Source organism: Gorilla gorilla, chromosome 17 (assembly GCF_029281585.2).
Source record: "Gorilla gorilla gorilla isolate KB3781 chromosome 17, NHGRI_mGorGor1-v2.1_pri, whole genome shotgun sequence".
Taxonomy (NCBI): domain Eukaryota; kingdom Metazoa; phylum Chordata; class Mammalia; order Primates; family Hominidae; genus Gorilla; species Gorilla gorilla.
In genome coordinates this window covers 52,401,650-52,425,633 of record NC_073241.2, presented here as the reverse complement: position 1 = coordinate 52,425,633, position 23,984 = coordinate 52,401,650, and the positions used below count along the sequence as shown (strand labels likewise).

The following is a 23,984-nucleotide window of genomic DNA, read 5'->3' as shown; positions in this document are numbered from 1 at the left end:
AACCCCTCTGCCTCAACCTCTCAAAGTGCTGGGGTTACAGGTGTGAGCCACCGTGCCCAGCCAATATGAGAACCTTATTTATTTATGTATTTTTGTGTTGACTGATTGATTGTAGACATGGGGGTCTCACTACATTGCCCAGGCTGGTCTTGAACTCCTGGACTAAGCAATCTTCCTGCCTCCACCTCCCCAAGTGCTAGGATTATAGGTGTGAGCCACTGCACCCGGCTGAGAACTTTTTTAAATCAAAAAAAGGTCCTTTAGTGGAATAAACACTTGATTTCTAAAACTCTTCTGATTTCTGACATTCTTAGAATTTTATAATAACAAGATTTGAGGTTCAGTGCAGTATTCTGTGAGAGCTGGTACAAGTCACAGTTGAGGCCAACAAGCATTTTTACTGCATTCATTTGTGCTACCACAAGGCTGAGGACCAGTCTGGGTGGATTCCGTGAAGAGGGGTGACAGCGTACCAACCAGGAATGCAGAACCCACGTCCTCCTCCGGCCTCTCCTCGACACCTCGAGACTCAAGGACACTGCATCCCGAGGCTCAACAGCCCTGCCTGGGAATTCCCGAAGAGGGGAGAGCCCTTTGTAGCCGGTACCCTGAGTCACCCGGTTTCCTTCGGCTCACAGTGGCCACGTTGTTCCAAGGACCATGGCTTCTAGTAGCCTCTCGAAACTCCAGGGGCTTCTCAACGTTATTCATGGATTTTTCCGTTTGTGGCAGGAGTGAGGGAGCACCTCAGTCAGATCGCGACGTCACTCACTCTAACACCAAAGCCACTCAGTGCGCCTGCAAACGCCTCTCCTGCATGCTCGCTGAGTACGTGGACCAAGGCCAGCTCCCTCATTTGACTTTCAGCGTAGCTTTCTGTATGACTCCTGCAGGGAAATGGCCTTCTCCCACTGAACTGCTCCTCAGAGTAACACTTGTTCCCAGGCCGCGTTTGCCACACAGCCACATACCACACATCCTAGGAGGCGCCTGGAGGTTACCCACGCTTTGAAAAAGACTCCAAAAGTGGAGATGGGACTGTTCAGCCCTTTCTCTTTGGGATGATGTCAGTGACAAAGTTCACAGTTGCCGGACACTTCCCCTCTGACCCCAGGCTGCCTGTGCTCACTCTGCCCTCTGCTCTTCATGCAGGCGGAGCCTACAGACACGGGCTCTGCCCTGGGAGTGGAGCTTCGGGTGGGGAAGGAGCCAGATCCAGGGGGAGGCCATCTCCTACAGCAGCACCCTGCCAGGCTCAGAAGGAAGAGCCAGGCGCTCCCAAGTCCTGGCCTGGCCAAGGCATGCACGGTGCAGATGCGGGTTTGAGGAGGAGCTGATGGAAGTCCACAGGAGCTCATCTCCTCCCGATGCCCTCCCTGCTGCCGCCTGCCCTGCAGTCCCCAGGAAGCCCCTGTGTCCCATCTTCCTGGCTCACTCCCACATGCTGCCCCACCCAGCTCAGGGCTGCAGTGAGGATGGAAGGGGGTGCAGTACACCTGAGTGCACTCTCATCCATGAGGGCCTGGCTGGGTTAGAGGAGAGGAACCTGTCAGTCACCAGCACAGCACAGCACAGCTCAGCAATGGCCGTCACCCAAAAAGACGCCTTGCAAGCACTCTTCTAATCCCGAGGGAGAAACAGAACACTTTCAGACCCCAGAGAGCACTCACAACTATCCTAATTGGGCTTCCCAGCAACTAGCCAGGGAGCGACATCGTGGTTACCTCCTGAGGAGTTCTTGTTGCCCCTCCCGCTGAGAATGAAGTCCAGGACTGTACCTACTGTGTGACTGCACCTGGGGGATGGGCTGGGACAATGCTGGGCTCTTGTTCCATTAAGCAGCAGTTTACAAAATGAAGAGGTGCCACGGAAAGAAAAGCACCCAAATCTCCACGCAAACTGGGCTACTCCAACACCTAATTGGATTTAACGTTGTCTAGTTCTAGTGGTCCTCAGAGGTGGGTTAGACACTAGGAGATGTCCCATAGTCCCTGGAGTTCAGATGGTTATTTTTAAATTTAATTCTATAGATCAAGAAGTTAAAAAACCAAAATCAATCTCTGGCTGTCATGGTGTACTGTTTACATATACATAAATGAAACAGAAAATTACCTCCGGAGAGGGGCGTTCTCCTCAATATCTTCCAGGGTCTCCAAGGAAGATCTCTGGGAGATGAGGCGCCGTCTGCAGAAAGAAGGAAAAAATCTGGGAGTTAAAACTGCATTGCAGAACTGATCAGACATTTCTGCAAATCTAAAACTACCCTAAAACAAAAACATGAAGTCTGTTAAGAAAAGATCAGACAAAAGCTGTCTCTAAGAGGCTGCCATGTTCCCACCCTGCACGCCAGGCCCATCTTGCTGGCTGAATCCTGAGCATTCTCCCTGGTTAGAGGGCCTCTTTGTGATGATTAAGGAAGTGACTGATCCTTTTGATGCTGGCACTTCCCCCCAAGGACACACACACACACACAGACACACACACACACACACACACACACAAAAACAAGGTGCCTCTTGTAATATATAGGATAACTTGAGCGCTGTGTGCAGCTTTTCTAAGGCATTAGCTAATACTGTTAAGTATTCCACTATCACTGATTTGAACCCGGTAACTGATAAATGTTAAATCTGAAACCCTATTAAAAACAACTTCAAAATCATTAGGATGCAATAAAAAGGTTATGCTCCCTGGATGGCCATGATTTCAAAAGCAACTAGAAACAAGAAAAAAATTATTCCTTTGGGAGAGTTTCTCATAGACCGGGTAGAAAGAATAAATATATGGCATGATTACGCAAAACATTAACTCTTCTGGGCTGCTAAGGAATTGCAAACCGCCTGCTAAAACCTCCCTAGTCTACCAGTTTCTTTTGCTAGGCTGAAATACGAACAGGTCCTAGTTAACTAAGAATATCAGGTACAGGGAGCAGGGTAGGGTGGTGGTAACTTTAAATAAATCTACTTGAACAAAGACCATCATTTGATAGTAAATGATTTGGTGGAGCAGCGATGGATTGAAAAACTTTGGGTTGTTCCTTAAAACGGAACTAAAAATATTAAGATAAGTCTATTTTTTACTACATTTGGCAAAACATAGCCTAGGAACATGCAGTCATAACCATGTTCTAATTTGCCCTAATGAACAAAGAATGAAATGACTTTTTGGTGTTTTTTTGTTTTGTTTTTGTTTCTAATTTTGTGTGTACTTTTTCTGACCAACTACTCTGATACCTTTGGCTTGTTTGGCTTTTCTAAGACAATCAGAAAGGTCATTTTTGTAGCAAACTATTCAACAGCTTCATCAATTTTCCACCTTTCATAATTTTTTGATACTCAAATCCTTTAAAAAAAAATACTTGTGGCCGGGCACAGTGGCTCACGCCTGTAATCCCAGCACTTTGGGAGGCCGAGGCAGGCTGATCACCTGAGGTCAGGAATTTGAGACCATCCTGGCCAACATGGTGAAACCCTGTCTTTACTAAAAATACAAAAATTAGCCAGGTGTGGTGGCGGGCGCCTGTAGTCCCAGCTACTCGGGAGGCTGAGGCAGGAGAATGGCGTGAACCCGGGAGGCAGAGGTTGCAGTGAGCTGAGATCGCGCCACTGGACTCCAGCCTGGAGACAGAGCGAGACTCCGTCTCAAAAAAATACTCATCATACAGCCTCCTTGTCTCTTCTCCAACTGTAAAACAGCAGAACATAGAACACTCTCAGCTCCTCACTCATCAGTGTTTGTGAACCAAGCACACACATCACCCTCTGTGTTCATGACATACCGGACTTTCTACAGAAACTGTGGTTTCACTCTGCAATTAACTAACAGTGAATTTCCATTTCAATAATATTGCCAGATTTCTAAGAGTCAGCCAGAGCTGTGGAGGAGGCACCAGTCTTACCTGAGAGCAGTGCAGAGGCGAGCTGAGGAGGTGGGGAACTGATTTTACAGGTAGCCAGTTCATGAGTAGACAGGACTTCCCTGCACAGCCCCGTAACTCAGGGGACAGAGCTTGCCTAGACCCCTGTGACAGCACCTGCAGCTGTAGCTCTGAAGTGCCTGTGCTATGGGTTGAGACACAGCCCTCTGAAATCCCAGTTAATCCTAGGAAAGCAGGCAGCGAGCCTAACCTCTCTCCAGGTGCTGAGTCCCAGGCTGGACTGGGGGAGACTCACATCTGCCCATTGCAGATCTCAGCAGCAGAAACCCCATGTTACCCATCCAGGGTGGTGTAATTCTACACAGGAGAATGCCTAGGGGCTAGAATCAGACACTGATATTGCAGTCCTGGGGTCCAAAGGCTGTGGGGTCTGAGAAAGCTCCTCAATCCGGCTGGGCATGGTGGCTCACACCTGTAATCCCAGCACTTTGGGAGGCCGAGGTGGGTGGATCACCTGAGATCAGGAGTTTGAGACCAGCATGGCCAACATGGTGACCCATCTCTACTGAAAATACAAAATTAGCCGGGTGTGGTGGTGCATGCTTGTAATCCCAGCTACTCGGGAGGCTGAGGCAGGATAATCGCTTGAACCCAGGAGGCAGAGGTTGCAGTGAGCCGAGATCAAGCCACTGCACTCCAGCCTGGGCAACAAGAGCGAAACTCCGTCTTGGGGGGGAAAAAAAAAAAAGAAGAGAAAAGAAAGAAAGCTCCTTAATCCTTGACCCTCAGTTTGTTCATCTATGAAATGGGAAACAACAATTAACTAAGAAAGGGACACATGTAAAGTCCCAGGCCCACAGCAGTTCTTAATGAATGGGAGCTACTGGGCTTTTGATTGACACTCCAGTTTCCTTCACTGAGGCTGCACCCTGACCTGCACCCCAGCTCAGCTGACCAGGAGCAGGCTAAGTGTCCTAACTCTAGGCTCTGGCCCCCACTCAAGGCCTTGCCAGTGGGAGGGTCACCCCAAAATGCCTTGTGCCTGAGCCCACCCAAGATGTGTACGTGTTCCTTCCACACTTATACCCACTTCAAAGCACAACTAACTCTGTGCATGTACACAGTGGGGTGAACTGAGAAGCACAAGTCATACTCACTGATGTGTTGGCCACCTATAAAATTAGTGGCCCCCATGTCTCCTTGCACTGCTCTCAGGTCTCCCTACAGCCAGAAGGCAGTGATTAAAAGATTTACTGTTTATCTCTGTATGATGCTCTGAGCTTTTAAATCCAAAGTAAAACACTCATTTAAGTATTTACTTAAATATGCACATCCAAATTGTCATTAGGGATAACTTCCACAGGCAGAAATAAATGTATAGGCTTTGGATCCTGAGAATCTCAACATGTTCTGTCACACTTTGGCCTTCCTTTGTAGAAGAGCATTTTCAGGTGGCCAGTAAATAGGCAATTGATGTTTTGTTCAATCTGCACCCAGGCAAGTGAGGCGATCATGCAGAAGAAGGGCTGAAGGCTGCCCTCCTTCAGGTACCCTAAGGAGCCCTGGGGAGGCCCTGGGTGGGCTCTTCGGGCAGCACAGATGCTGCCCAGGCTCTGGCAGAGCCCAGAGCCCAGCCAGGCAGGTTCACCTCTCCATGCATCCACCCCCACCCACTCAACAATGTGGCCGTGAGCCCTGTCGTGAGCCCTGTCAGGAACACACAGCTGAACCAGGCTTGCCTCCTGTCCTCAGGGGCTGAGAGTCACGTGGAGATCCATGGGACGGCCACCAGGAAGCCCCATTAACAGTCCCTGAAGCCCGTGCGTCCTTCAGGGCTGTGGTGTGGAGAACACTCCAGCTGAGTCCCACAGTGAGCACAGAAGGCCCTGCCGGGAAGCACAGACTCCTCCAACATCCACCAGCGTGTTTCACCCTAGAAAATCAGGCCCATCCACAAAAGCACACGACCCAATAACTCCCCTCTCACAAAGCCGTAGCCACCTCTTCCTGCACCAGAAACGAGAAAGGCTAATTTGGAAAAGAACCAGATATATACCTTTCTTTACAGTTATAAGGGTTTTTCTAAAACCTAGCACATTCGGTAACTCCCCTCAGGAGCTGAACAGGTGTGAATTCACACACACACATTATTACAGATTAAACATCTGTGTCCCCTCAAAATTCACATGTTGAAATCATAACCCCCACTGTGATGATATGAGGTGGTGGGGTCTGTGGGAAGTGATCTGTCATAACAGTGGAGCCCTCATGAATGGGACTAGTGCCCTTGTAAAGGGGACCCCGGAGAGCTCTCTAGCTCCCTTTCTGCCATGTGAGGACACTACAAGTTGGTCATCTGTAACTGGAAGAGCCCTCATCTGACCCCAACCATGCTCGCACCCAGATAGTGACCTTCTAGCCTTCAGACCTGTGAGAAAATACATTTCTTTACTTTTTATTTATTTATTTTTTTCTGAGACAGAGTCTCGCTCTGTCACCCAGGATGGAGTGCAGTGGCACAATCTTGGCTCACTGCAACCTCTGCCTCCCAGGCTCAATCAATTCTTGTGCCTCAGCCTCTCGAGTAGCTGGGATTATAGGTGCGCGCGACCACACCCAGCTAATTTTTGTATTTTTAGTAGAGACAGGGTTTCGCCACATTGGCCAGGCAGGTCTCGAACTACTGGTCTCAAGTGATCCGCCTGCCTCGGCCTCCCAAAGTGCTGGGATTATAGCCATGAGCTACCATGCCCGGCCGAGAAAATACATTTCTATTGTTTATAAGCCATCCAGTCTTTGGTACTTTGTTATAGAAGTCTGAACTCAGACGGACCTACACACACACACACACACACACACACACACACACACACACACGTGCCGGTATGCAAGGGCACACATTAGCACGCATGGGCACTTCTGATCAGGACTCCTTAAAGGGGAAAAAATCCACGCCCAAATGCCCACCTGTTCCTTTAACTTCAGCAGATGTACTTCCCTTCTTTGTGAATGGAACCAACCAGTATATTCTGAGACAAAGAAGAGAACTTGGAACTACCACCAGTCACTGTAAAGAAACCATCCTGTGGTACCAGCAAACAGCAAAGGATGCCTGCCCTTCCAGCCTAAGATGAGGACCTGTTCCCTGCCTCAAGGGTTGCCCTGTGAACTGGTAGTGTCACTCAGCAGCGCTCATCTCTGCCCCACCCCCACACCTTGCTGGATCCTCCCAAGGTATGTCTTAGTGTCTTCTCCCTCACCTTCTAACCCCAGAAAGCCTGTAATAAACAAAAAGCCTCAGGGCGGGCGGCCAATCTTAAACAGCCACTTTTCACTCTGTAATTTCCCTCATAAATTAAGTCCATTACTATGCAAACTCCTTATCATTATAGACTTAACAAGCAGAGGTCTTTGCATATTTTAATGACTGACAAAGAACACTTAGCCTTGGACCAAAATAGCAGGCTGACCAAGTAGACATATGGTAAGAGACTGGCAGGGTTCAAAGCAAGAGTAATACGCACTGACATCATCAGATGGAAGTGTGTATGTCTAGTCTCCAGACTGAATGTACACTCAGGGCTCCCAGACTTGTCTGACAGTTACAAGTTAGATCCTTCCACACTGGCCACACTTTGGAGTTCATGCTTAATGCTCATGCGTAAGGCAGCCTCCTGAAAGCACCCACACCTGTTTTACAATATCCTTGGAATGCTAAGCAAGGAAGTCATAATCCATGACAACACGACTGCACATCTGGATATTCCTACGCGGACCAAATTAATCCACTCATCATGAAGGGATAACGGTTCCTCCGTGGGTGCAAATCACTGTATACTCCCGGGACGCAGCGCTGGTCACAAGGGTACTGTTAGAATAAGTTCACTTACCCTGAAAGCTTAAGGAAAGGTCACTTGGGGAAGAAGAGAGGGGAAAAAAAGTACACAGAAGAACCTGTGGCTGGAGTGACAAAGCACTGGGAGAGGCAGGCCCGAGGGCCAGCATTTCTAAAGTGACTTTTATGCAGAAAAGGGTCATTGGACCTATTTCCAGGCCAGGAAGAGAGGCCAACCATCCACACTGATGAGGGGACGCAGGCCCAGAGGCCTGACCATCCCGAAGGCCCTCCTCACTAATGCTCTGTTGTCATCCTGATCTGCAGCGACTCTGAGGACCCCGGAGAGTGAGAGGCAAAATGGAGCTGTGTGTGGTCCAGGTACCTTCCTCAGCTCTGTTGGAGATGTCCTCTCTCCTGAGCCTGGTAAGCAGAGTGCCCTGAAGAAAGCACTGGGAGACAGGTGAGCGACTCGCTGCTGTCCCTGCCGACCAGTGAGGGTGCAGCAGTGTCATCGTGGGGTCTGGTGGGGCAAGCTGGTCAAGGCCAATCCCCTATGCAGTCACCTGGGGCAGCAGCTCAGTCCGAAGGACAACGTGAGGCAGTGGGCACCCAGGGGAAAGCTCTGGCCTGAGAGTTAGGACAGCCCACCTCGTGGAAGGTGACCCTTGGCCTCAGTCTGCTTCCAGTATGAAACGAGAAAGTAGCATAGATCGATGCTCTCAAGGCTGTCTGCACATCAGAATCCCCAGGGAGCAACAAAATCACCAAAGCCTGAGCCCACCTTGAGATTCTGATTTACTGGTCCGGGTGTGGCTGGATAAACGGGGTTTTAGACACTCCCGGAGGATTCTAGTGAGAAGTACAGTTGAGTCCCATTGAAAGAGCTCCAGTGTTCTGTGCAGGCCAAAGGTGGGTGAGAACCTTCTCCTAACATTCCACTTATTTACCTTACTTTCCTGCATCAGCAAACTTGGGATGGAAATGATCATAACCAACCTCCAGATAATAGGTGGTCTCCTTTATCCTTGAATGAGGAACTTTTAAGGTTCAACAAGCAAGAAGAAAGAGAGCTAGTTAGCCTGGAGCACTGAGGCCCGCAAAAGACCAAAAGGCTTTCAAGTATAAACAGGTGGATGATATGTATAATTTATGCACATTACATGGGTGTGAAGAACCAGTTCTGTGTTCTCTGAGAGCAAAACATGAGCAGAAAATGACTTGGGTAAACACCTGGGCCAACCACCTCTCTATTCACAAAAAAGGCAATTTCCTTAATGGCTCTAGTGTTCCCCATGGGTGTACCCCCCTTCCTGGCTGCACGTTGGGCCACTGGATGGCACAGTTGCTTCTTCACAGGTGTGGAAGAGGTGAGAGTGTCTTGGATACCTCAATTACACAGGCGAGGAAGGAGCTGAGGTCATGATTACTTCACATCTGTCCAGACAGTTATTATGACCAAATAAACCCCAAGCATAGAAACAACTTATTAACACAGTCACAAGACACCCAAAAGCTTGTCATTATTTGCTTTGGTACTTATGTCTTTCTCTCACTGACCAACCTCCCTCTCCCAAACAAAATAGAAACACCCTAGAAGCGAGCTGCTTGGGAGAGGCCATGCTGTCACAGCCTGTGTGTTCCTAGGAAGGGACCATGCTTGGCCAACAGCAGGTACTCAATCATGGCTGGCTGAATACAGGAACAAATTCCCCTCACCAGGTAGGTGGGTATTACTGGACTTTTCCTAGAGGGCACCTGACCTTCTGACCTTCCATTCAATGCTTTTCTATACACAATTATTAGTGGGCATCTTTTTTTTTTTTTTTTTTTTTTTGAGACGAAGCTTTGCTCTTGTTGCCCAGGCTGGAGTGCAATGGTGTGATCTTGGCTTACCACAACCTCCACCTCCTGGGTTCAAGCAATTCTCCTGCCTCAGCCTCCCAAGTAGCTGGGACTACAGGCGCATACCACCACATCCGGCTAATTTTTTTGTACTTTTAGTAGAGATGGGGTTTCACCATGTTGGCCAGGCTGGTCCTGAACACCTGACCTCAGGTGATCCACCCGCCAAGGCCTCCCAAAGTGCTGGGATTACAGGTGTGAGCTGGGATTACACCGCGGCTGGCCTAGGGCTGCTCTCTTTAATACATGCATTCCCAGTCTGGTCAACAGAGTCCAGAAATCCTCCTCAGCTTCCCAATGCCCCAGGAAAAGGAGGTTATGGGTAAGGAGTCAGGGCTGGACAGCAAGAAGTCCCACTTCAACCTTATAGACTCTGGAAACCTACATGTTCTAGCCTCCTTTACCGACTTAGTCACCAAGCCTCAAGGAGCCCAATCAGGACCCAGCAAGAAAAGGCTTGGGGCACATTAGCCTAGAAAGCAGGGTTGGCCCTTGAGGCAACTAGAAAATCCCTTTTTTGTTACAGAATCTCTGACTTTCTGGTCGGAAGCCTCCATCCCCTGCTTCTTGCATCCCTCCATCCCCCCACCACAGACATAATCTTTTGCTCTCGAAATGGTGTTCAGCTCATGCAGAAAAGGTGTCCTAAAAAGTAGGGTACAAATCTGTAGTTTGTAACTGACTGACTATGGAAGCCTACTACTTAAAGGAGCCCTAAAATGAAAAACTATGTATAAACCCAAGAATTAAAATCAGCTGCGCTTAGTGGCATGCACCGGTAGTCTCAGCTACTCAGGAGGCCGAGGCACGCTTGAACCCAGGAAGTCGAGGTTGCAATGAGTTATGATCGCATTACTGCACTCTAGCCTGGGTGACAGAGCGAGACCCTGTCTCTACAAATAAATAAGTAAACAAATAAACCCAAGAATTGTACTATCATCTGTATGTCACTTGTGAAATGCTGGTTTTCAAATACTAGGCTCTCTTAAAGGAAAATGCCCCTCCATCACCCTGCTGTTATTTCCTTCATTTCCCTAGCAGCGTCTTAAGCTGTTGAGTGCCACAGCACCATCAGCCTGCTCCTCACATTCATCAAATAAGTGATGATAACATTGTTCGTGAGGCTTGGCAAACTTCAATGCCAAGATTCCAGATGCTCCTCCAGCAGAAGTCCAATCAGACTGCGCTCACTTAAAAAACAAACTGTTGGCCAGGCGCGGTGGCTCATGACTGTAATCCTAGCACTTTGGGAGGCCAAGGCGGGTGGATCACAAGGTCAGGAGATCGAGACCATCCTGGCTAACACGGTGAAACCCAGTCTCTACTAAAAATAAAAAAAAAAAATTAGCCGGGCGTGGTGGCGGGCGCCTGTAGTCCCAGCTACTCAGAAGGCTGAGGCAGGAGAATGGCGTGAACCCGGGAGGCGGAGCTTGCAGTGAGCCAAGATTGCGCCACTGCACTCCAGCCTGGGCAACAGAGCGAGACTCCATCTCAAAAAACAAAAAACAAAAATAAAAACAAAAACAAAACAAAACAAAACTGTTTCACCCTAGTACACGTGTTCACAGATGAAGAAAAAAAAAGTCAGCTGCTACCTCTTAACAGAGGATACACAGACCCTTAAAGCAAAATGGCCTTCCCTTCAGCTTGAGGACACATTCATTAGACACATGCTTAGTTTTGTTGTCCACGGATCTAAAGCTTTGTCCAGCAGCAAAAGTGCTGATGAAAGTAAGCATGGCCCTTACTGCTCACCTGGCAACAGCTGCTTGTTAGACCCTGGAGGAACTCCAAGAGGAGAGCCACAGAGTCTGACACTACAGTGGCATACTGGCCGGGCCCGGTCACCAGGCTGGGGTGACTGGAGGAGCATTTGGTCTTGACCAGTCAGCCTGATGCCATCCATACCTCTGAGCACTGGGCACACAGCTGGCTTGGAAGGAAAACCCCCTCCCCGAGCCTCAACTAACACGCTGAAAGCCAGATCCATATCCAGAATACAGACCAAAGGAATTCAAAATCCCTGGGGTGGGGGAGTCACTGGGATTTTTCTTGTAAAGGAAGGAAGACAGGATTATCTTTAAGAAAAGGAGGGATGGTTAGATTTTTTTAAATTAGACAAAATGCGAAGAAACCTTTTTTTCTTTATTTTTTTAGATGGAGTCTCTGTCTCCCAGGGTGGAGTGCGTGGCGCGATCTCGGCTCACTGCAACCTCTGCCTCCTGGGTTCAAGCGATTCTCCTGCCTCAGCCTCCTGAGTAGCTGGGATTACAGGGACCCGCCACAATACCCGACTAATTTTTGTATTTTTAGTAGAGACAGGGTTTCACCGTGTTGGCCAGGCTGGTCTCGAACTCCTGGCTTCAGGCAATTGGCCCACCTCGGCCTCCCAAAGTGTTGGGATTACTGGTGTGAGCCACCACGCCCGGCCAAGAAACTGGTTTTGAATCTGGCTATGTTTTAAAGTCTCCAGCTGATGAATCAGGCAAAAACCAAATTAAAATCAATACACTAGAGTTGCCAATCAGCTTGTTCAAATAAGGTCTGTTTCTACATTTTCATAGGCGGGTCAAGAAAGTGACTCTCTAAATGTTTACAGAGAATACAAAAGGCTCTTGGCTTGCCTGAGTTTACTTTTGTTTCAAGGGCTCTCATCAGACTTGCCAAATCCTGAAAAATCAAGGTGTGAGGTTATCTTGGTATATGGGGCTATTTAGAGCTGACAGGAACTGCTGCTAGGATTTAATAGCTGGCCAGAAATTCATCCCCAAAGATCTCGCAGTCTACCCTGCCCACTGCTGTCCTGCTAATCTTGAAAAACACTCTTTCCCTCAAGTCAGTCCCTACTTGAAGATCCAGTGATACCCCCTGGGAATAAGTTCAAACTCTTTTGACAAAGGGTCTAGAGGGAAGGTCAGAACACAGCAGCAGACACAGCACATCTGGCCGCCATGAAGGTACATGCCCAGGGTCCCTGGACAGCCTTAGGGTATCAGGACATCAGGCGGCCAGCCCAGGGTCGCTCGCTCAGTGGCAGTGCTGCATTCTAATTCATACTTGGCCTCGTCCCAGAGGGAGGGGCCCTGCCCTGCTGCTGTAGGGGCACACAATGGAATATGCAGAAGGGTAGAACCAGGAGAAGCAGGTACTGGGTACTGGTTGAAAAAAAAAAAAATCAGGATCCGAAAAGGTTTTGTGTGGCTGATGAGATAAACCGCTTTGATCTTGCTACAGAACACATTGGATACTCATGGAGGGGGTGGGGAAGACAAGTGGGGGCCCAGCCAGGACAGGATATGGGTGGGAAGGGAATATTGGAAAGGGAAAACCACTAGAAATAAAAGGGCCAGCTTCACCCTAGACAGAAATACGCCCTATGCATCTAAGTCCAAGGAGTTTGCGGCCAACTTACCTATGTTCTGAATGGGCGTCAGGCTCCAAGGAATCAAATCCAGGTGTTCTCTGCAAAGGGCTTCCCTGAGCCGGGCAAGGAGGATGGATGGGAATGCAGCACCTGGTCCCATGGTTTAAGGACACTGTGGAGTGTGTCCACACCTGGAGGCCAAACCAGGTGTGGAGTACATGGGGGAGCCAGGGAGAGCCAAGGTTTTAATTGGGAGAGGAGAAGAGAGTACCTCTAACAGAGGGAGCAGGCAGGCCATGGCAGGGGGCCTGAGGGGCTTCCTACATGCACTTTCCCAGAGCCCAACAGGACAGAACAGAACTGGGACTCGGTGAGGCATAGGAAGAATTCCTCCCAGCAAAGTCCCGCCCCAGGAAAAGAGCCCAGCGGGAGCCAGGAGACAGACAGGCTCGCAATCAGACAGCCAGGCTTGGCTCCAGGAGGACCCGGACAGAGACCCCAACAGCCAAGTGGACAAGCTGACCACACATAGACCGGCGGGGCTGGGGCTGGTATCACAGCACAATGAACGTGTGTGTGTGTGTGTGTGTGTGTGTGTGTGTATGTACACATGTGCTCACACATAGCACCTTTCAGTCTCACACCCGAACACAGGAGGTACAGGGCTACGAACACTTCAGGGCTTAATGGGGGAGCAAGGGTGTGGTGCAGGGGGCCAGAGTTACCTCCTTAGACAGAGGCTGAGCAGAACTCGTTCCTGAGACTTGGTCCGATGGGGCCCCGAGCCTGACAATGGCCTGTGCTGGAGCCGTCTCGCTTCCTCCCCAGTCACTGTGAGGGCTCACTGCTGCTTTGGAAGAATGCCTTTACCTGCTGAAGACTTTCTAAGCCAGATATGCATTTATTTTTCCTTCGAACACAAGACAAGGACCCTCTGTGCCTAGCTCTGTGGGATTTGAAGAAGGCGAGGGAGAACCGAACCCTGCTGGAGGGACACACTCCTGTCCCTTCCTCCACAGTCAGGAGAGAACGGAGCTAACTTCATTAGAACCAGCAGGGGCTTAGGCGGGGGTCCTCACATCCAAGCTGGTGTTTACCGGACCCTTCAGAGGGCTGCCCTCCTAGGGAGGATGCCAGTAAAACGCTCCCTGGAGTCTCCCCCTTGGTGTCCAGAGTGACCTTCCTCTGTTCTGAAGGGCTTTCAGCAGGAGTGGATTTTGACAGCTCAGAAACTGCATGCAATTATCTATAGCAAAATCGGATTGATGGGGCTTTGTGAATCCTTATTTTCTAGGAGTTTTTCAGGTTAACTGTGGCCCACACTCAATAGTGGTTTATGGAAACAAAGACTGATGCCTCTTCCTTGTCTATCCAAATTACCTCAGATTCCTTTCTGGAAGCCTGCTGAAAAAAATGCCTGCTTCTCCTTGGCTACCCATGTTTATTCTCTTCACTGGAAGCTGAATGGGGATTGGGTACAGCTAAATTGATGGCCTCCAAATAAAGGGTTTATGGCATAAGGCAGGGGTCCCCAAGCCCCAGGCCATGGACCAGTACTGGGGTCTTACGGCCTATTAGGAATGGGGGCCGCACAGTAGGAGGCAAGTGGCGGGCAAGCAAGCATTACTGCCTGAGCTCTGCCTACTGTGAGATCAGCGGGGCATCAGATTCTCATAGGAGCGCCAAGTCTATTGTGAACTGTGCACTCGAGGGATCTAGGTTGCACACTCCTTTTAAGAATTTAATGCCCAATGATCTCAGGTGGAACAGTTTCATCCCGAAACCATCCCCCCACCCCCAGTGCATGGAAAAATTGTCTTCCAGGAAACAGGTCCCTGATGCCAAAAAAGGTTGGGGACCACTGGCATAAGGAATGCCCAAATGTGGCCAAATCTCAGTTCAAAAGAAAATTCAGAATCTGCCTCACCCTGTCGTCATCCACCCAAATCCTACCTTCCTCCACCTGCTCTGTGAAGCTGTCCCTGACATTTTCTGAATTCCTACATTTGGTATCTTTATTACATTTGGAAATATTCATATCTAAATACTTGTAGATTGGTTGACTTTATTCTTTTTATTTTACATTTATTCATCTCCAACCTGACAGCAAGTACCTTGAGGACAAATAAGTATGTCTTTCTTTCTTTGAAACCCCTTCAATGATTAGCACATTACCTGGTACATAGGAGGTGCTCAATAAATCCTTAAGCATAGCAGGAACAACTCCACAGAGTTGGCTCAGGAGGAACAAGGGTGTACCTTAAAAGCTCCAGGGGACCAGTAGCAGTGGCTCATGCCTATAATCTGAGACTTTGGGAAGCCAAGGTGGGCAGATGGCTTGAGCTCAGGAGTTTGAGACCAGCCTGGGCAACATGGCAAAACCCCCATTTCTACAAAAACTATGAAAATTAGCTTGGTGTGGTGGCGCATGCAGGAGGATCACTTGATCCCAGGAGGTAGAGGCTGCAGTGAGCTGTATTTGCACCACTGCACTCCAGCCTGGGTGACAAAGTAAGACGCAATGCAAAAAAAGAAAGAAAGAAAAGAAAAAGCTCCAGGTAGTCATTTTACCATTTTTACTCTAAGACCTTCGGCAAGCCAGCAGAAGCCCAGGAATGAGGTCAAAAATGAAAGCCAGGACATTAGAAATAATCTAGAACACTGATGTTCAAACTTCTGAGCAGCAGAATGCTTTTTTCTCCCAAATTAAACCTTACACCAAATCCCAAAATATAAATCAGATTAGAACAATTATAAATTTTATAAACTTGAGAGTATAATATTGACTTATATCTCAATCACTGTTAGAGCAGTGTAGCTGTTTTGAGGTACAAACAAATCTTAAACCAGAAGCTCTTGGTGACATTTCTAGTCTAAGGTCAATCTCAGAATCTAATTTGTTTCTTTTGGTCTTGGTTGTACAGTAAGGATACAATCACCATTGAAAGAGATAAGTGGGTGCCTGTGGTAACCATTTTTAACCATGTCAAGGCCCAATTCAATTTAACGGATGTGGCAGGTGAAGCGTAACTGCACAAAATCAACTTAGTCTGGCAGCATGAGTTAACTAATGCATAATTAGTTAATTAATGCATAAGTCACCAGTATGTCAGGCTTTGCTATAGAAAGCTATCGAGTTTATTTTACTGCAGTTTAAAAAACATATATATATATAAAATCTATATATATATATGGTGTAACATGTATATACATACAAATTATATTCCAAAATGTTAAACACAGGCCGGGCGCGGTGGGCTCATGCCTGCAATCCCAGCACTTTGGGAGGCCAAGGTGGGCGGATTACGAGGTCAGGAGATCAACACCATCCTGGCTAACATGGTGAAATCCTGTCTCTACTAAAAATGCAAAAAAATTAGCCAGGTGTGGTGGTGGGTGCCTGTAGTCCCAGCTACTCAGGAGGCTGAGGCAGGAGAATGGCGTGAACCCAGGAGGTGGAGCTTGCAGTGAACTGAGATCGCGCCACTGCACTCCAGCCTGGGCGACAGAGCAAGACTCTGTCTCAAAAAAAAAAAAAAAAGTTTTAAACACAGAGTCACCCCATATGACCAACAATCCTACTCCTAAATATAATCAAAGAAAGATGCCAAGATACATCCACACAAAGACAAATACAATGTTCACAGCAGCACTGTTCACAATAGTCAAAAATGTGAAAACCCAAATGTGATGAATGAATGAAATGCAGTATTATTCTGCCATGAGAAGGAACGAAGTACTGATACATGCTACAAGATGAACCTTGAAAACATTATGTTAAGCCAAAGGAGCCAGTTACCAGAGACCACGTCGTGTATGATTCTACTTATATGAAATGTCCAGAGTAGGTAAGTCTATAGAGAGAGAAAATAGATTCGTGGTTGCCAGAAGCTGGGATCCGAGAGGGGGAGGAATGGGAAGAGACTGCTAATAACCATGGGATTTCTTTTTGAGGGTGATGAAAATGTTCTAAAATTAGATAGTGGTGACAACTGCACAAGCTTGTGAATGTACTAAAAACCACTGAACAATAACTTTATTTTTTATTTTTATTTTTCGAGACAGAATCTCACTCTATTACCCAGGCTGGAGTGCAGTGGTGCGATCTCAGCTCACTGCAACCTCTGACTCCTGGGTTCAGGCGATCCTCCCACCTTGGCCTCCCAATAGCTGGGACTACAGGCACATGCCATATCACACCCGGCTAATTTTTGTATTTTCTGTAAAGACAGGTTTTGACATGTTGCCCAGGACAGTCTTGAACTCTTGAGCGCAAGCAATCCACCCACCTCGACCTCCCAGAATGCTGGAATTACAGGCATGAGCCACTGCGCCCAGCCAAAATAGTAACTTTAAATGGTTGGTATGCAAATTATATCTTAGTAAAGCTGTTAAAATATTTATATGATATATAAAGTTTACATATGTAGAAAAACATATGTTGGGAAAAAATATACAGTAATAATGAAGCACCAAATCCCAAAATATACAACAGATTAGAACTGTTTTTAGACCTCCTAAGCCCTTGCTAAGATCCTTAGAGCTCCAGATAATACAATTTGAAAACTATGGATCTGGTTCAATTTCCTTTTACTGAAGCTTTGGAGAGGTTCAGACATGTCCAGGGCAGAGCTGGATGGCTGGGAGGGCAAGATCTGGGGACCAGACACTGTCATTTCAGAGCCATTCCCTTTCCTTTCAAATGTGGGTTACAGAGGTCCCGCAGGTGTCTGTGCGCAGCAGGCAGCAGGTTAGGCTTGAAGGCAGAGACCTGGGCAAACGCCCCCAGAGCAGGGCCTGCTCAGCACATCGACAGATGCTCCAGCACAGGCTACCTAGTGCTCCATCCCCAGCCACCCATCAGAACACTTTGCCCCAGTACCGCGTATCACCCAGCACCTGCTGACAGCCACATTTCATCCACCCTCTCTCTCCATCTCTCCAAAAAGGAAACCTCCTTACTGCACACATCAAGGTGCCGTTTGGAGCTCTGAGACTTCCATTTCCATAACCTTCCATCTCCCTAACCTTTGGCGTAAGACATCCTTGCAAATTGCTCCCTTTTAAAAAGCCTGATCCAGTTTTCAGGAGAACTCACAAGCACTTCAGTTATCCAAACGGGAAGACAATACCCCAATCCAAGGTGCTTCCATCGGCCTTAGCAGAGGAAGTTTAATTTTTTAACAGCTCGCTTGGAAATATATTATTAGTGCATCTGCCTCACCGTATTCTTAATTAGCCACCACAGTTCTAATTGCCAGGCTGTTCAGGAAGGCTTTCCAAAGTGAATTTGCAGCATGAGAGCTGTGCTTAAAGCCACGTGAATATTCACTTGGATGTAATGTGGATTCCACTGCTATTGGACTCTTCAAAAAAGTCTATGTCAGAGGTCTGAATGGACCCTTTATACCAAAGCTTTGGTTACTGTGGAAAATAACATACTCTTAACAACTAGGGAGGGTAGGGGAGACATGGTTTTCAACCAAAGTTTTCAGAAAGTGACTGGGTAAAATAAATGCAATCGACTACCACTGATTTTCCTAAGGGTGTTTAATGGTGTCCTTCTTTAGAGCAAGATCCTTCAACTGGGATCTCTCGGCCTCTTAGGGATCTGAGGACCTTCTAAAATCAGATGCAAGGTGTGTATAAGTGTCCATTTCCCCTCTTATCTAAAACAGAGTGTATGATCCCAAGAAAAGATTAGAATCCACTGTGAGAATGCAAAGGATGGAGGATGGGTTAGCAGAGGTAATGACAGGAACAGGGAGGGCAGGGTTCAGATCCAACTCTGTCTCTACCGTGTTAAGATGTCATTGTCATCACTGTCACTATCATCACCTACATATAAATATTCAGTCCTAGGTGTCACGGATACAAAGAAGTAAAAGAAAATGTTCCAGCCTGGGCAACATGGCAAAATCCCATCTCTACAAAAAATACACAAAAAGTTAGCCAGGTGTGGTGGCACATGCCTGTAGTCCCAGCAACTCAGGAGGCTGACGTGGGAGAATCACTTGAGCCCGTGAGGTCGAGGCTGTGGTGAGCTGTGATCATGCCATTACACCTCAGCCTGGGTGAGACTGTCTCAAATAAAACCAAAAAAAGAAACATAAGGCTTGGTCCCTGTTCTAGGTGGCTCATGAGCTAGTACGGAGACAGGACAAACATAGCTCAGAAAGGTTAACCCTTTGGTCAACACTCACAGGCCAGAGCTTGGAATGCAGGCAAGCTCTGAGCTGCCTGGTTTGGCAGGGATGTGAGGCTGATGGGGTCATGGGGAAGCAGAGTTCCTCTGAGGACGCAAGTCGTGGGTGAGTGACCTATGAGCAGCTGTGGACTCTGTGGCTCCGTTAGATGCGAGGGTTATCAGAGGGTGGCAGGGGTCTTGGAAAAAGAGAGACAACAGTCAAAGCAACAGGAAAGAAGAGAAGAGGTCCTGCTCTGAAAAACAGGCAGATTCCTAAAGATCTCAAGGAGAAATACCACCACTTTATCAAAAAGAAAAAAAGCGTTGCAAAACAGACTTTGTAAAGCTTTACCAAGACATGAGGCATGGCTAAGGATAAGCAGGGCTGATGAGAACGGTGCAGACCATGGAAAGGCTCAAGGCACATGGCCCCTCCTTATCCTCCATCACTCTGGGACAGAGCTCGTCAGATTATAAACTCACTCATTGATGCATTCAGTCATCCACCCTTCATTTGCTAAGCACCCACTACAAGGCACTGTGGAATCCAGGATGACTAGAGCAAAAGCCTTGCCTTTAAGAACAATCCAGTGAGGAGACACACTAAGAGTTCATTATAAAACAAAGGCGCACTGACTGGTGTTACGGGAACAAGAATGTTGGACTCCCGCCCAGGATAGGGCCATGAAGGAGATGTGGCCTGGATCTACAGATCACATTAATGAAACCCATTAGCACTCCCTCCCCAATAACTTAATCTCTAAAAGAAAGAACAGGCCGGGCGCAGTGGCTCACGCCTATAATCCCAACACTTTGGAAGGCTGAGGCGGGCGGATCATGAGGTCAGGAGTTCGAGACCAGCCTGGCCAACATAGTGAAATGCTATCTCTACTAACAATACAAAAAATTAGCCAGGTGTGGTGGCGGGCGCCTGTAGTCCCAGCTACTCGGGAGGCTGAGGCACCAGAATCGCTGGAGCCTGGGAGGCGGAGGTTGCAGTGAGCCAAGATTGCACTAATGCACTCCAGCCTGGGAGATAGAGCAAGCCTCTGTCTCAAAAACAAAAACAAAAACAACAAAAAAACAACCCTCAACTTCCTTTGCAGCCAAAACTGTGGGAAGTCAGTCTTAACCTATTCTTTCCAAAGCACTTTTACAACGCCCTTTGAAGCTGAAGCTGTCAAGAATCAGGAGGTGAAAAGCTCATTCTGAGGCTGAACTGCGACTATGAAATTGGCTCTGAGATGTAATGCCTCATAGTCATCAAGAGCCCGTTTTCCTGGGTTCATAAAACCCCAGCAGTCTGGCTTCTGCTATGAGACCAATAAAAAGCATAAGGGGCATAAATGGACCCAAGGCCCACGCACACGCTGCTGGAGATGGCTAGGGTGTGTGGTCTTGGAACCCAGAAACACGTCAAGCTCAGAAGCAACCCTGCTACCAAACCCTCCAGAAGCCAGAGGGCAGGTGTGGATGGAAGGGGACTCTGTTCTGTGTGTGGTCAGACATTCCTTCGCACAGCATGAAGGCTCTTAGGAAGGACAACAGGCCACGTCAAAAACAGGCAGGCCCTTGTTACATGTTTATATTTCCTTTTGGGAACAATTTGCGCCATGCACTCTGCTAAGGGCTTTACAAACATCTTGGCATTCTCACAACACCCTTGTACATGAGTACTATGCTGACTCCTTTTGCAGATGGAGAAACTGAGGTTCCAACACAATATGTACATCCACATGGCCGGGGGATGGAAGATATGGATAACAACGTCTCTGCTAGACATTCTGAGGTCCTGCTCTTAGAAGGACAGCAGTCTGGCACCTCTGCCCTTCCAGAGCAGGGGGAGCTGAGAGGGATAGGGCATTGCTGGGCAATCCTACCCCCTCCCACGCGGCTGCAGCTCCCACCAAGTCCAGGCAAGCATGAGCCACCTGCCCTCCGGCTGCCCATGACCCCACACAGTGGCGGACTCCAATTACGGGAAACACGAGGTTTTCAAAGGAACCTCAGGAGAGCCTCAGCAGCTCACACACACCACTTCAGACCCCTCATCCCAAGCAACAGGGCACCTATCCCACAGCCTTTCAAATTCTGATGAGGTCTCCAGAAGCTTGTTTCAAAGGAAGTGAGGCTCTTTCACAGTTTCTGCTGCTGTGTTAGAAAGCAAGCTCTTTTAGCTTCAAACAGCTTCAAAGTTTATTTTCAAATGAAAGTTATCTTGCCAAAGAAATAAAGTTTTACCCACTGGGGAGGAATGACTTGGGTTTAATGCCTTGGTTGAGCTGGGGGAAGGGGCTTCCCTCTTGGCACCATTAACATAAGAAATAACTGCTTTGCTGACAGACCAGGCACTTCTCTGTGAAATGTCTGGTGTTTCATGTCATATGTTTAACCATAATAGCAGGTCTTCAGGTGGCTGGGACCTAGTGGACATAACATATCACGCATACTTACGTTACTGGAAAAGAGTCCTGATCCAGACCCCAACAGAGGGTTCTTGGATCTCCTGCAAGAAAGAATTCGGGGTGATTCCAGAAAATGAAAACAAGTTTATTAAGAAAGTAAAGAAACAAAAGAATGACTACTCCCTACACAGAGCAGCCCTGAGGGCTGCTGGTTGCCCATTTTTATGGTTATTTCTTGATGATATGCTAAACAAGGGGTGGATTATTCATGCCTCCCCTTTTAGACCATATAGGGTAACTTCCTGACGTTGCCATGACATCTGTAAACTCTCATGGCGCTGGTGGGAGTGTAGCATTGAGGAGGACCAGAGGTCACTGTCGTGGCCGTTTTGGTTTTGGTGGGATTTAGCTGGCTTCTTTACTGTAACCTGTTTTATCAGCAAGGTCTTTCTGACCTGTGTCTTGTGCTGACCTCCTACCTCGTCCTGTGATTTAGAATGCCTTAACCATCTGTGAATGCAGCCCAGTAGGTCTCAGCCTCATTTTACCCAGCTCCTATTTAAGAAGGAGCTGCTCTGGCTCAAATGCCTCTGACACTTAGAAGAATTCTGCAAGGTTCCCTATTAGTACAAATGGGCACTCACACAGGTCTGATTGCTCTTCTCCAGCACCCAGGGCCTCATCAGCAGGGACATGGAGCGAGGAGCTTAACAGGCCCGAGTAGCTCCGGAGGGAAGGAAGTGGAATGGCCGCAGGACCCTTCTGCCAGGCTCCACGTCCACCCTAGCCTGGGACACAGCTTTGCTCCATGCCCTGTTTTTGTTTTTCATTAAAATGGTAAAAGATACATAGCATAAATCTACCATTTTAAGAGTATACAACTTAGTGGCGTTGACTGCATTTACATTGTTGGACAGCCATCACCATTATCCACCTCCAGACGACTTCATCATCCCAGGCTGAAACTCTGCACCTAGTGAAGAATACCCCCCATTTTCCCCTGCCCTCACCCCCAGCAGCCATTATTCTACTTCCTGTCTCTATGAATTTGACTATTCGAGCAGATTCCACTCACAGAAGTGGAGGCACACACTGTTTGTCCTGTTACTGGCTTGTTTCACTCAGCAGGTTTCCAAGGTTCATCTGCGTTGCTGCATGTGTCAGAATTTCTTTCCTTTTTAAGGCTAAATCATACTCCGTTAAGGGTGTATACGTCATTTTCGTGTATCCATTCATTCCTCAGTGAATACTTTAGACTGCTCCCACCTTTTGGCTATTGTGACTAATGTTGCCATGAACATGGGTGTGCAAATTCCACACCTGCTTTTTCCCTACTCTGAAAGGGCAAACTAGTGTCCACCCCATCAGCTGCCCTGGGGTTGGAGTTGCCCTCAGATCGCCCTGAGGGGCCTCCAGCATGAAAGGAGTAGGGTCAGTCCCGGGAGTTCCCACCAGTCCTGCCCACGCAGCTGCTGGCATCACCTTAAGAGCCGTCAGCTCAGCTCCATGGTGTTACAGCAACCTGACTGCTGCATTTAAGCGTGTGCATGAACCGAAGGGCGCGAGCACCTGCATGCCCTGTCTCCTTCCATGCCAATCTAGGGCCCCTCCCCCAAACATCTGCCCCTTCCCTCCAATGAGGCAGAGCTACCTGCCGAGGCACCCAACGACCTGCAGCAAGCGTGGCTTGGAACCACCGCTTCCCACCCACCCCTCCCTGCTCACAGACCCCTCCTTGCTCCCATGGCCTTCCGGGCTTCACTCTGTTGCAGCCTGGTAGTGTCAGGTGGATTTTCTTGTCTGGCTCTCCCTCTTGATTTAGAGCTCCCTAGGTCCAGGGCTGTAACTCATATTAGGTGCACAGTAAATGCTGCTGAATGTCTGAACAAACCAAAGCACAAGCTACTCCCCCCAATCCCCCAAAATAATTAGCACCTAATCAACACCACAGAAATTAGAAGCAACAGAATCTAACTAATATGATTTCCATATGGGTGACATCTTGTTAGCCTTTTACAGTATATTTTGAATGAGCTAATGAAACTGCAAAAAGAGGCATGTGGTGAAACAGACCTTGAATTTCCAAACAGCTTTTGAAAAAAACTGGCCTGTAGCTGGACCCTAGGGAGCCTGATCATTCTCCACTGGGGGAGGTGAAGAGCCTGAGGGGCCGAGTTCCTCCAGCCACATGAGGAAAAATCCAGGAAGTCTCCCAAAGCAGCCTGGAAAGTTTTCATTTTTTTTTTAAATTTAATAAAAAAAGATGCAGAATTGAAATAACCATTAAGCAAACATAAAAATATTAAAGCACACTCCCAGGAGATTAGGGGAAATAATTTCCGCTGATGATGATCTTGAGATTAGTTTTATCAAGTGAATGAAGCACAAGGCAGTGAGTGAGTGATCTGGTT

At 48.0% G+C, this 23,984-nt stretch overlaps 1 protein-coding gene across 2 annotated transcripts in view; it reads right to left on the bottom strand.

The window, feature by feature from the left end:
- Positions 1–23,984, bottom strand: part of CABLES1 (Cdk5 and Abl enzyme substrate 1) — a 122,985-nt gene that overhangs the window by 67,420 nt on the left and 31,581 nt on the right. For both annotated transcript variants that reach the window (XM_019013786.4, XM_031003664.3), the window contains exon 2: positions 2,113–2,184. In XM_019013786.4, coding sequence (XP_018869331.3) covers positions 2,113–2,184 — 72 coding nt within the window. The remainder of the gene's footprint in view (positions 1–2,112; positions 2,185–23,984) is intronic.